This window comes from Bradysia coprophila, unplaced genomic scaffold (assembly GCF_014529535.1).
Source record: "Bradysia coprophila strain Holo2 unplaced genomic scaffold, BU_Bcop_v1 contig_232, whole genome shotgun sequence".
NCBI lineage: Eukaryota > Metazoa > Arthropoda > Insecta > Diptera > Sciaridae > Bradysia > Bradysia coprophila.
The window spans coordinates 8,741,124-8,754,659 of record NW_023503493.1 but is presented as its reverse complement, the minus strand read 5'-3'; the positions used below and the strand labels follow the sequence as shown (position 1 = coordinate 8,754,659).

The 13,536-nt window shown below is 37.9% G+C and overlaps 1 protein-coding gene across 3 annotated transcripts; it reads right to left on the bottom strand.

The window, feature by feature from the left end:
- Positions 1-3,281: 3,281 nt before the first annotated feature.
- LOC119076424 lies at positions 3,282-11,330 on the bottom strand. Of its 3 annotated transcripts, none has more exons than XM_037183167.1 (4): positions 10,511-11,330; positions 5,348-5,597; positions 5,132-5,276; positions 3,282-5,068 (listed from the first exon to the last, which is right to left on the bottom strand). In XM_037183167.1, the coding sequence occupies exons 1-4, from the start codon at positions 10,539-10,541 to the stop codon at positions 3,392-3,394; spliced, it is 2,103 nt and encodes a 700-aa protein (XP_037039062.1). In that variant the 5' UTR covers positions 10,542-11,330; the 3' UTR covers positions 3,282-3,391. The 3 variants fall into 3 exon arrangements, with proteins under 3 accessions (XP_037039062.1, XP_037039063.1, XP_037039064.1); XM_037183168.1 differs by having other exon boundaries at positions 11,020-11,330; XM_037183169.1 differs by lacking the exon at positions 10,511-11,330 and adding an exon at positions 9,577-9,593.
- Between the last annotated feature and the right edge of the window lie 2,206 nt (positions 11,331-13,536).

Sequence of the window (13,536 nt, the reverse complement as noted above, 5' to 3'; positions counted from 1 at the left end):
ACAATTCGTATGATCTGGAATTTCCAATTGTATCACAGAAATCGGTTAAATTTGCATTCAAAATGTTTGTCGATTTATTTGACTGGGTTTGCGTTGGGTAATCAAAATTCCAGATCATAAGAATTGTTCGGCTCGTTCCAAGGTTTTTTTTACAATAACAATCAGATTTTAATTAAATTAATTGGAGAACTAGACGCAAATGCGACTTTAATTCGCCACCCACCGGTTCAAAAAATATTTCGGTACATGTTGTGGTATTGTCGGTAATGAGCTGAAACGATAAGCTTTGCTCAGACAGTTATTGCAATTGTTAATTAAAACGGCTGAGTATCTAATTCATGACATTTTACAATGTGTACAGTTCGTCAGCCTGAATAAAAGTAAATTATGAAACTTTCGGTAGGATGTATACATTATTTGCAATGTGCAATTTGATCACTCATTCGCGACAAATTTCAAGCACTATTTTCTGAACGATAAAGTCAGACTTTCACATCAGATGAAATTACTGTGAGAATGGATGGATTTCTATTCAAAAATTCGTAAAAATCTTCTTAATTGTTTGAACAACATCCATTTGAACAAATTTTGCATATCCATATCTAAATTATAGAATTTTAACGCCATATATTACCTATATTTCATCTCATGGGTAGGCCAGGCCCCTTGACTGTTGAATTTATCAAAAAACGTTGAAACATTCTTTTATTTTAATTTTTGAAAGTCCATTCAAGCTGTAAGTGCGCCTAAAATTCAAAATGGAACATACCTTTCGGTTCAATTTTTACTCATTCGTTCACTTAAAATTCAAATTCAGAGGTGCACTTACGGCGTGCATTCTCTAAAGTAAGGCCATAAAATAGAGTGGATAGGAAGTGGACAAACATCTAAAAATAATTGTCATTTTTAACATTCTTGTAACAACCAATTGAGCGTTATCCGTTTTTTTAACAATTAAGGGAACTAGACAAGAATTTTCTAGAATGAGAGTGATTCTTTGTTTCTTTACCTTCGTCCTTTACCAATTAGAAAGTCCAGCTCAAACGCATTAGATGGCGTCACAGTGAATTGCCTAAAAATTTAGTAAGAATTTGGGGAGGTCACATATAGATGACTTAGTCGACCAGTCCGAGAGTCCCATTTTCATAGTGTGTCACGGTCTAATTGTCTAATTAAAAGTGTAACGCAAAGTAATTTTTAGACCCGTACGAAGTACTGGGGTCTTATAGGTTTACGCATACGTTTGTAACACGTCGAATTGGACTCCCTGAGTAAGGGGAAACCTATTGTGGTTGTCTAGAGATGCCAAATCCGCGAAAAAAAAATGTCCGTCTGTCCGTCTGTCTGTCTGCACGATAACTTGAGTAAAACGCATCCGATTTTGAAAATTCTTTTTTTTCCCGTTTGGTAATGTCAAAAGACAGGCTAAGTTCGAAGATGAGTGATTTTGGATCGCCCCCCTCGAGCTGTGGCCCAATAAGTGCTTTACGGTTTTTCGAAGATATCTCCGGACATTTAAACGTTAAACTTGTAAGTGATACGTCAAATAAAAGGTATTTACAATACCGATCGACAAAAAAAAAGTTTATGGAAATCGGATGACCGACTCGAGAGTTAGACCCCTTGGTGTGGAACAGGCACAGGGCGGCAAGCAGTTTTTGCTTGTAGGTCGGCCACATTTGAACATATTTCGTCTGTTTTAGCTTTATTAGATAGGTATTGACCGTACCAATCAGGGAAAAAAAATTTATGAAATTATGTTCTCCGGAGCGTGAGCTAGGTCTCTTGGAGTGAGCTCTTATCTGGCTACTCGGAAGTACAGTGAACGTGGTGTATTTTGACAATATCTCGAGTAAATTTTGACCGAATTTCATGAATTTTTGTTTGTTTGAAAGGTATTAACGAATGTAAAGCGTCGGTACTATTTCCGGTCTCCTAACAAAATGGCTGCCGGCGGCCATATTGGATTTTAGTAAAATAGAAATATCTTGGGAAAAATGATACTTAGAGAGTTTCTGTTAACATGGAAATAATTTGTTATGTGTGTGGGGTTTCAGGGATTCCATATACGGACATATACCTATATACAGCTATATTGAGCTATATACAGGCATATAGAGCTATATAATAGCATATATTTATCTGTGAAATGTTTATTTATAGTGAAATATAGTTAAATAAAGCGGTATATAGCTGTTTAAATAGGAATTTATGAAATTTGTCTTCGTACGGGGCTGTCTATATTGCCTCCGGCAATTTAATTGTATATGATAACAAGGCAAAGAGTGGATAATGTAAGTGATTTTAAAGGGAGAATAGTTTTTCAGCAGAGAAGAAAATGAAGTAAGAGAAATGAAGAGTTTCACATTAAAGGCTTTTGATACGAATAGGTGTTTCGTACGGGTCGGCGTTAGCTATGTTTTTGCTTAATTACTATTGGTAATGATCTCCTGATCATTTTTGTCCTAAAGAAATAGAAAAGTCGGCAGGTGGTTTTTGAGATAAATTGAAAGTTTATGCCATTTTAACAGATCTGGATCAAACATCTTTCCTATTTTTGTTTGTGTGTCGGGTAGCTCATGTCACTAGCTTTCCAATGATACCACGCATGTCATTCTACTGACAATATAGGCATGCTTTTTATCAACTTTACTTTAAACATCATTAGGTCACAACAACATTTTTTTGGACTCTTCGGAGAAAAAATTACTTTGCATTACACTTTTAATTAGACTTTGTTCAACCTTCAGCTTATTTTAGTCAACGTTGTCGACAACAAATGAAATCGCCATTCTTTTGTTGCAGCGTAATTGCTGCAGTATTTCAGTTCAGAAATGTTATTTCTACTTTCACAAGTGTAAAAAAATCTCGTCCAAAAGAGTGCTCGGGTACCCTTTCGAAAAAAAAATCTTCAAGACCGAATTTCGTTTACATCCGCTATTACGTTCTCCACAATTTGAGCCAGTTAAAACAAAAGTTTTCATGTCGCATTTGCATCAACGGTTTTTCCATTTTCGCTTCCAGCTAATTATCAGACATTATGCTTTCTTCGAGTCTTTCGTTTTTGTTGCAAAACATTTCCGTTTATGAATAATACACCAGAGTCATATGCAATTCTAATGGATTTCATTATGTAACTGAACCATCAGATAATGAGCAACGAAGAACATTGAAAGTAAAATAATTAATTTGTTGCATACAGTGAGAAACATTCCGCTATATTACTTCATCGGATGGTTAATGATCTGCAGCTAAAATCGGAAGACGAAAAAAACAAGTCGTCACAGTCATCCCATCTTTATTATTAAGACGAATCAATCCTACTAAATTAGCACCATACAAAAAATAATAAATTAATTTCACTCGAGCTGTCTGCTTGTTAGCCCACTCCTTACGGCACAGTAACTTTCAAAAATCTACTTGGATCACCAACTTTCGGATCGAATCGCACTACCACCTTGTCTGGATCCTCTCCAACTTCTAAAAAGGAATTCCAATCGGCCAGAAAATAAAACCCATTGCGTCGTGGCGGAGGCAATGGTTCCTCGGTAACTGGATCCAAGCTACCGAATGAATCCTCTAAACCATTACGCCTTGGCTCTTCGGTGGACGTTGTTGTTGTGGTGGAAGTTTTAGCCACTTCTGTCGTCTCCGCTTCCGGTTCAGCGGTTGTTGCAACTGATGTTAAATTCAAGAAGTCGCCTTTTCCATTATACTCTTCGGTTGTAGCTTGTAGGTCCAAAGTAAATCGAAATGGATTCGGACTATCGGTCGTCTCGTCAGACTGTCGCTTGACTTCGTTTTTCCTGTCGTCGAATTCCGTATTATCGATGGGATTGGGACCCATCTGAGCTAATAACGATTCACTAAGATTGAAATTGTTCAAGTTTAACGATTCGATTTCTTCGTCCGTCAAGGTAGCATTCAGTTTATCAAGTTTCTTTATTGTTTCCAGCAGCTGCTGTAATTTACCAAAATCTTCGTCGGTAAGGGCTTGGTTGTTTGCCATTCTCATTGTGACATCTTCAGGTTGTCTTCTTTTGTTAGCATTGTCGATATATGTTTCATCGTCGATGTGTTCGCTACTTCTTCGAATGCTGTTGTCGGCCATTGATAAGTCATACTTCAACAATCCCCTGTCGTAAGATTTTTCGCGATTTGTCTTCACGTTTGTTATACCAATGTTCTCCAGCACAGATATCAAATCAGGTGCTAGGAAATCGACGCTAACCTCTGGCATTTTTTCCATTTTCACATACGTAGGTCTCTCCGTTGCACTGAGCATTTCCAATGGATATTGCGTATTCGCGTCCTCCTCCATGTGCAATGACTTCTTGCCTCTAACATTGCCATCGAACAATCCAAACGATTTCAGAAATTCCTCCATATCCCCATCAACCGGCGATTCTTCAGGAATAGGTAACGGCTTGAACGATTGATAGTCGTATGGTGTCAGTTCTGGTCCAGGGTTCATGCGATACTTCGGTGAAGGTAACGGCTGGAATTCATTGACGTATGTTGGCTCGTCTCGAATCAGACTGGATGCTATCGGTTCAAATTCTTCTTGGATCGTTTCGACCGCTCCAACATGTTTTGGTGGTTCTTCATTAGTGAGAAGACCGAATGATTTTAACAATTCTTTCAGCTCTTCCGTCATTTCGGGCTTGGGAGTTGTGGTGGGAACTAGTTCTTGTGTTAAGCCTATGGTTGCTAGCAAGTCCTTAACGTTTTCTCTGATTATTGGCTGAGTTTTGAATGGAGCTGGTGGTCGGTCAGCTGTGTATGTTGGTAGCTTAGATGCCGCGCTTGGAATGGATGTGGTTGTAGTACTAGTTGTTGTGGTTGTTGTAGTAGCAACTGGTCTTTGGATGAGTGGTGACTTTGGATGGAAAGTTGTTGGTCGCGGGGTGCTGGGTCGACGAATTACCAATGTGGGCTTGTACGTGGTTGCATTTTTTCCGGATGATTTAGGATCAACATCTTCAGGCTGAACCACAATGGTTTGCAGTTTCTGCGTTTTGGCACCGTCGTTAACCACTCGGGTGACTGGTGGTCGCGTGTACAGTTCCTTAAATTTTAATTTAACGTAAATTTCGCTACAGAGGTCAAGATTACTCATTTTCACTTTTACCTGCAAATCGGAATTATTGTTTGTGTTGTATGGAAGCACCAACATCAATGCCCTCATATGTTTGGCTCGATCGCGGTCACCTTGTCGCAAACTCTTTTCGTATTCTTCTTTCGTCACATTTTCGAACAATTCTTCGATTTCACCTCTGTAATTCAACATGAACGTCGGTTTCGTTTGGTTTCTTTAAATTGTTACAAAAAACACAGTCAATTATACCTCGTTAATCGTGGTAATGTTGGATCAGTCTCAAGTAGTTTTTGAACTTCCTTTATCGTTGTGGCCACATCTGACATAGCTCGTTTCACATGTTCCTGCTCAAGATCGTTTATATCGTTCGGTGATACAAACGTTTGTGGATTGTAGATGCGCGGATGCGCTGCCGGTGTCCCACTAGTGATCAGTATCACCATTGGAAGGATTGTGATTAATATTAAATGTTTGCGGAACATTTTGCTTGATGAATGTACTGGAAAATAGATGAAAGAATTTTGAATTTTTTTTACGGTAAAAGTTTACGGGGCCCATTCTCGTTAGATTACAGAACAGGCGATTTAAGTGGGTCATTGATTATAGTTATCCTGTTTCATAAATTCAAAACGGATTGGGCCGTAACTTGACTATGACCCGAACCTGAATTAGAACTTCAGGTTCTGAGCCTGAAATGCCGTTTGTAACACGTCGAATTGGAAGGAGACAGTAAGGGCAAAGCATTTGGTTATGTTCATAGACTACGAATCCGCAATAAAAAAAATGTCCGTCCGTCCGTCCGTCCATCCGTCCGTCTGTGACCCCCCTAGAGTGAGTAAATCACAACCTTTTTTCAAAATTCTTTTTTCCCCGATTGGTATCGACAAAAGTAAGGTCAAGTTCGAAAATGGACATGGTAGGGTCGGCCCTTCCAGAGCTAGGGCCCTATAGGTGTTTTTCAGTCTTTCGACGATATCTACCGAAATACGCACGCAATGGCTGCTTGTGATATATCAAATGAAAGGTATTGACGAGTAGAACAAAGTTGCTGAACATTGTTTTTGGGTAAGATGCAACGTGGGCTTGTTGGGAGGGCTCAAAGGTCGGTACTCGGCCCTAAGTGTTTTTTTGCACATAAATCGAGTAAATCTCATCCGATATTTTTTATCAGGGTGGCACGATCAGCCCGCAGTGTCCAGTAATTGCACCAACCACTCTCCTTATGCATTTCCGGTCCATGCTGAGCAAATCTTTAGCCCATCTAGCGTTCGGCCTCGGGAAGAATCGCTTCGTGTGAGCGCCTCCCTCGTACGCATTCCAGCGCTCCAAGTGTTTACCCTCCACCCATTTCGATCTCGCTTTTGCGCATATCGAATCGGGTATTGGTAGGTACGGTTCAAGCCCGTCTACGAGAGCAGCAGAGCCTGCTTTGGCAAGCTCATCCGCCTTCTCGTTTCCATCCACGCCAGAGTGTGCGGGGACCCAAACCAAGCAAATCCGGTTATTTTGACCCACCGAGTTTAGGTAGTCTTTACATTCTTTGATTAGCTTGGAGATCGTTACGGGTGACGATATTGCTTTTATCATCCCCTCGTTATCGATACAGACCGTTACGTCCTCTCCTTGCGTTCCCAAAGGCAGAGCTTCTTGAACTCCTTTGAGCACTGCGAAGACTTCCGCCTGGGGGACGCTGGCAAACTTACCCAGGTGGAACCAGCTGCCTTCTTCGCTTTCTGGTCTGAAAACGCCGGCTCCGGTCCCTACCGAGGTTTTAGATCCGTCGGTAAATATGACTTTACCTTCCCTATGCAGATCTGTGGGCCAGCCGTTTAGCCAGTCCTGTCTGCCTGGGAACCTAACATCAAAGTTCCTGGTAAAGTCAACTACCGGCGTCAGCCTGTCCCTAGGCATGCTAAACACAGGATTCGCAATCACGTTCCTGATTTTTCCATGCCCCTGCAGGAAATTTGGCGTCCACCAGCCATTTTGCGCTAGCTACGCGGCCCTAAGTGTTTTTTGCACATAAATCGAGTAAATCTCATCCGATTTTGCTAGATTTTGTTTTATTTGAGAGATAATTGAATACCCAATGGAAAGTTGGCAAAAAATTTTGGGTTTCTAAAAGAATGTCGTAAATTGTTGGTTTTATTTGAGAGGTACTTCGTACGGGCTTTCGTAATTGCGCTCTGCGCAATTTTAAAAATGAACACTTTCAGTAAATTTGACCATGCCCAACTTGACTTGCATTTTGGTAACAGACGCATTAGACGGTTGTAGACGTATTAGGGTTCCGGGCTTATTAGGGCTACGGACGTATTATGGTTGCGGACGAAATAGGATTACGGGTTGTACGGGGCTAAGTCGCAGCAAACGCTCCGACTGTTCTGATGCCTTGTTTAGATGAGATCAGCTTGCGTTCGGTAGCCCGAAATTCTTCCACCAAGTCCAGGTCAAACCCGAAATTGAAATTTCAGGTTAAGTTTAGATCAGATCAAATCATTTCAGGTTCACATCAGGCTCAGGTGGAACCTGAAATCTTATATTGAGGTTCAGGTCAATAACAGATTTTGAGTCAACCCAAACCTGTTCCGAACATAATATGAAAATGAGTGCTGTTCTAAATACTTTCCCTAATCTCCCTCGATCGGTACATAGATTAAGAGATAGTACCGCTAGAAGTGGGCACACATCCAAAAATAATTGGCAACAGTGGTAAGAGAAACGACGTATGTAAAGTGTTGCTTCGGCTTATATAATTTCGTCACTCGCCGTCGCCTCGTACTTCAACCAACCCACAATAAATTAGCAAGCAAATGACGTAATTTATATATCCGATCGATACGATTCGTGTCAATTTCGCAAATAGCTCAAGAATGCGCTTGCATTTTTCTTATGAAATAGACTTTGTAATGGAAGTAATCAACTTTTTAGTCATCATCACAAGCATGTTGTTCGTTGAACTGTGAATTATTTGTACTTCCATTCATTGTTAATCAGAATTACGTGCGTGCCACAAAATAATTACCATTTTACTGTTGATATATGTTCAGCAATACAAAATAAACTGGTAGAAACTTTCATATATAGCAAACAATATTTAATTCAAAAATTGGTTGAATAACGAGATTACGATGTTGAGTTGATATATATTGGGAAGTGTAAAATCAATAAGCTCGTGTATAGTACCCGATGCCATAGATTGAATTTGATGTGATAGATTTTCGGTGTATAGAACACTTTTACTGACATGCTAAACGATAAAAATTCATTCAAATCAAAAACGTCCACGAGTTAAACAAACAGAAAGTTTACGAAAATGACTGCATCGTTCAAATAAACACATCACGACCGATAATGTCCTACCTAATTGAAACGATTGTGTGTAACGTGAACCATCTCTTCAGATGTCATTCATCATATATGCTGTCTACATAAAGACAAGCGATTACTATTACACCATTGAGTCAATAGATTGGTCTTTCTCATATGGGTCAATATAGATTGGTTAGGCTAGGCATATTATTTCAAGGTCTAAATAGCCATAATTGATGGTTAGATGACGACAAATAAACCACTTGATTATACATACACGCTTGGCTCTAATGTGACCTACGATAAAAAAAGCGAAAGAATTCAATCAACTTTGAATGTATAACAATAATATTCTCGAAATGAATATAAATTATCGTGGTTTTATTTATACTGAAGTTAAACTAGTTTAATGGCCAAATCGAAAGATGAAAAACGCACGAGGCAAAAATATTTAAATTAATTATCGAATTGGTATTTTAGCCAAGTCTGATGTTTTGGTGATATGTATTCATCAGTCTCCGTATGGTAACAAAAAACTGGGTCATCGCTGATTAGAGGATATCTCAATTTTGATGGTTTAATTGATTTGTCAAGATATTAGCAAAGTTCTTGACACTGAAGACTTGGTTTAGGATTTCAAGAAAAAAAAACGTGTGGAGGACGTAGCAGACCGTGCGTATTACCAAATCTCAAATCATCTTTCCGAAAAAATTAGCAAAATAAGAGCCGAGTAGCGGCCTGAGTACATGGGCCCAAATTTACATCTTTTTTAATAACATTCTGGTCGGCATTCATTTATCTTCCGAATAAAACAAAAATTAATAAATCGGATGAAATTTACTCGAAAACACTCAGGGCTGTTCCTCCACTTTTAACTTCCCATCTACTGAATCTACTGAAACAAATTTCATATGTTATCGACAGCAACAACAGAACAAGAGTGATATGTTTCAGTGGATTCGGACTTTATAAAAATGTTTGTTGAAACAATTGAAGTAAAAGATTTTTTATCAATCTGTCGAAAATACTTAGCTCAAAAGAAGTAACAGACACAGTAGCACTAACTGATGGTATTTATTTTGAAACAGCAAGTAAATAAAAGGGACAAACAATTCGTCTTTCTGGAAATTTCATTGGTGTAAAAGTAAACATAAATAGAGGATTACCATTAAATTGACGCTTTTGTTGTGCAACAAACGATTAGAAACTTGTGTGTACAATGACTTTCGGATCAATGAATGTGTGTTCAGCGTTCATGCGATTTCAATTCACGATGTACGCAATTTCCAATAAAAACTTTTCTCCATTAACTTCAAGAACAGAAATTAACTTATCGGTTGACAATTTTGCTGTGTGCAATTTTGTCTTTTCTCGATCATTCATACCTTATATTATAAATGTCCTTCAAATTTTCTGCTTTATTTTACGTTTTTTTCTTCTTCTAAATTAACTTCTTATGTGACCTCGCCACGAAAATCAATCTACAGGTGTCTATAACACCCAGGAAAAAAATCTAACATTTCCGTCATTAATTTAATGAAATTAGTTGCAGAAAATTACGATATGTGAAAAATTAGATGTTTCATGCTTGCGGCCAGAAAGTCCGTCATTACGGGCCTGTCCCGAAAACGATCAAGAGCATTTTTCTGGCCGCATGCATGTAAAATACCGTTTTACTTCGGATTTTTTTTTTTGAGTTTTTTTATGATTCGCTAAACTTTTTCGTGAGCAAATCAGTATAGTGTTCGATAGAGTGTATGAGTGTATCGAGTACTACTGTCGCCATGGCCTGATGAGAAATGGTATTTTTGAACTTTTTGAATGTTAATGCAAAACGTCGAAAGACGTATTTCACAGATCGAAACAGTGGTCGAAACGTCTTATCATTCAATTTTTTGGAATTTTCAAAATAAAATTCACAAAAATAAGCCCTGTGATAAAGCCCTCAACTCTGACTCGAAATACAAACTTTCCACCTGTCGCGTCGTAACAACAAATCCATCCCAACAAGACAGTACTATTGATATAACTACTGTTGACTGGACATTCCGGTTAAAATTAGTTAGTCGTATGGTAGTACAGTAGACAGCCGTTACTTACATAAATTATATCGAAATACATTCACGTACATCCATTGAATTACTTGTGCGCCTTTGATCTTCAAATTTCTACTGCAATCATAATTTTTAACGATCCAATTTACAAAACACAAAATTACTGTCTCTGGTCAACAATCTCAAGGTAAATAATATCACAATGGAACTCTTCGCGTCTTTGTTTTGTTTTTTATAGGAAAAGTACTATCACTTCGATGGACAAAATTATACTTAAGCGTTGGTCATTTCATTTGAATCATAAAAATTTTACTTGACTTTTTTTTCGACCGAAGAATCTCTTCGAATCATATATTCAATAATTTCGCGATGTATATAATAAATGTCCGGTTGTACTTTCTCCGGTGGTGCGTATGACGATTGCTTAATTTTTATCGACGATTAATCATACAAGTAATGACGTACCGAACACACATTCGGATTGTATCAAGTACAAGTATATAATTCGAATAATGATCCGGTATTACAATCACTACACTTTAACCAGTCTTTTACCTTAAATGACAACAAAACTGTTAAGGTTTTGATAAATATGTTGGTTAAAAACCATGGAGAACTCCGCTGTTAATGAACTGAGGTAAATTTCGATTTCTCGCGTATAATCAAAGATTGTGTGTTAATAATGTTGTCGCTTTGATGGTAATACATTCACTGCACAACTGCAAAGCACACACAAGTTCGATATGTGACCACTCTTCAGACTTTGATTTTTTTTTTTCTTTTTTTTTATTATTTTCTGTTCACCTCGAACATTCAACTTTTTACATGTCTGTCGTCATTAGTTTGTGATTTGATATGTTGTTTATTTTGAATAAATATTTTTTATGGCGGAGAGTATATTAATACATCAAAGAATTACCTAACTATCATCTGCACATCACAGTAGTGTGTTGTGGTATTGTTGATGATTGTAGGTAATAGAGAGAGGAGAGAGACGACATCAGTGGTTTAAAGAGCGTAATTTCTTCTTAAGAGAAATATTAAATCAGTGGGACAAATATATGTATTTCTTGAGCTACACCAGAGTGTTAAACGATCTGACCATACATTGTTCCGTTCCATCAGAAATAAGTTCACGCGAAAGTTAGCAAATTCGACGCTTGAAAAACGGCTTGTCATCTGTTATCGTCAACGGTGACAAAAATAAGCGATCCATTCTGCGAAGTATTGATTTATCAGTCAAAAAACCCTTAAAGGGTAGATGTGACGCAAGTCCTTTATCTTACTTTCAAAATAAATGATATCGCTGAGGGTGACGCATTGTGCGCCGTACGCAAAAGTTTCTTCAACAAAAGAATGTCCCAAAAAATTTGTGAAAGAAAAATTTACAAAAATAAATTTGCGTCACAAGTGGCAGATGATTCTACTATCTTTTGTTCTTTGAGTACATTTTTTAATCACTTTCCTAACAATAGGTTCCTCAACATCTGCCACTTGTGACGTAAATTTATTTTTGTAAAATTTTCTTTCACAAATTTTTGGGACAATTTTTTGTTGAAGAAACTTTTGCGTACGACAAACATCAATATTTCGAAGTTCAATATCTCAGTCAATTTTGAAGCTGCACTAACGTGTAATACCTCGTTGAACTCGTATGGATTTCTAGATTCCAGTCATCTAAGTGTGAGGTCATTGGTGTTAAGGGGGAGAAGTCAAAAAGTTGCTGTAAATATGCTCCGCCGTCCCCAAATTTTTTTAAAAACATTTTTGGTAGTGGATTTGCGTCACGCCCACTTACTAACGTGTGGACATGATATAAAAAAGCTGTTATTTTTTAACTAATGAAGTAATAGACTTTGTGTCATTCGACTCTACAATTATGTATTGTCTAGCAGTGCCAATACCCTCTCTAGCAACCTAACTACATTCACTAAGGTTGTAAAAGTACAACGTTGCCATTGGTGGCTACGGTGATATTTTGACAGCGTCAAAACCGTCAAAACGAAGTTTGTTTGTTAGAGTGAGTAATGCCTATTTGTAGGAACTATCTTAGAGAATTGCTAGAATTTTCAAGAATTTCCGCAGTTTTCAGGAATTTAGATTTTCAAGAATCAATTGTACGAATACGAATACGTGGGCCGGATGCGGTTATATGTTTTCGTATTTTGTTGCAAGCTCCACAATGTACCCTAAAACACTTCGCTTGTCAAAACAACAAAGGTTTTAATTTGATAACCATGCAAACACGAAGTCCCATCCGTAGTTCAATCCATTAGTTGGTACCCAAATTTGTTAAACGAACAGATAGAAGTCAAATGACTGTCATGACCTCCAGACCAGAGAAATGATAAGCGCGGCCACTCATGGCTGGGATAGAACACGCCTGAGCCATATTTTTTTCAACAATTTTTTCTCTCATTTCGACTCTCAATTTCATTTATTTTTTTGACGTATTGGTTGGATTTTTATATGGAGTTTTTCTCCCATCGGTTACATGTAATCAATCTGTCATCGTCAGGCGTGTTCTATCCCAGCCATTAGTGGCCGTACTTATCATTTCTCTGCTCCAGACACAACGTTTGAGATAAAAATATCCAGTCTCCTCAAAAATGTTGACATCGAAAATTTTACGGCACCGTCCCCACTAATTTGGAAGTCATTATACATAGCATATGGAGTTCGCTCACCCAATTCATTTTTTTAAACAATCTAATTCTTTGTTCGAAAAAATGAATTGAGTGAACTCTTTGTTGAATGAATGGTTTTCGAATTGGAACTCATTTTTAAGGCATAGACTCTGTCGGTACCTTTAATTTAACGCCTGAAGCTCATGGGAGTTCTAGTCTTGCAATCTACAGTTTGTCATCATTTCAAAGTACTTTCAGTACTTGAGTACTCTTACAATTAAACATCAATCAAAGATCGAACGACTACTGTGAGACATTGTGGTATACATTTTATGAGATTCGACAGTCCTCTAGCAAAAGAAACATAATTTCGTTTCACATAGTTGTCCCCACAATACCTCTCGAAATATTACTCCGTTTTGCTTGAAGAAATTGCAATTTTTCA

Excerpts from the sequence above, each read along its gene's own strand:
- LOC119076424 (XM_037183167.1), bottom strand. The coding sequence starts at position 10,541 with ATGTACGTGAATGTATTTCGATATAATTTAT. Across the intron at positions 5,598-10,510 it reads TGTATTTCGATATAATTTAT|TACATTCATCAAGCAAAATG; the intron begins GTAAGTAACGGC and ends TCTATTTTCCAG. Across the intron at positions 5,069-5,131 it reads ACAATAATTCCGATTTGCAG|GAACTGTACACGCGACCACC; the intron begins GTAAAAGTGAAA and ends TTAAAATTTAAG.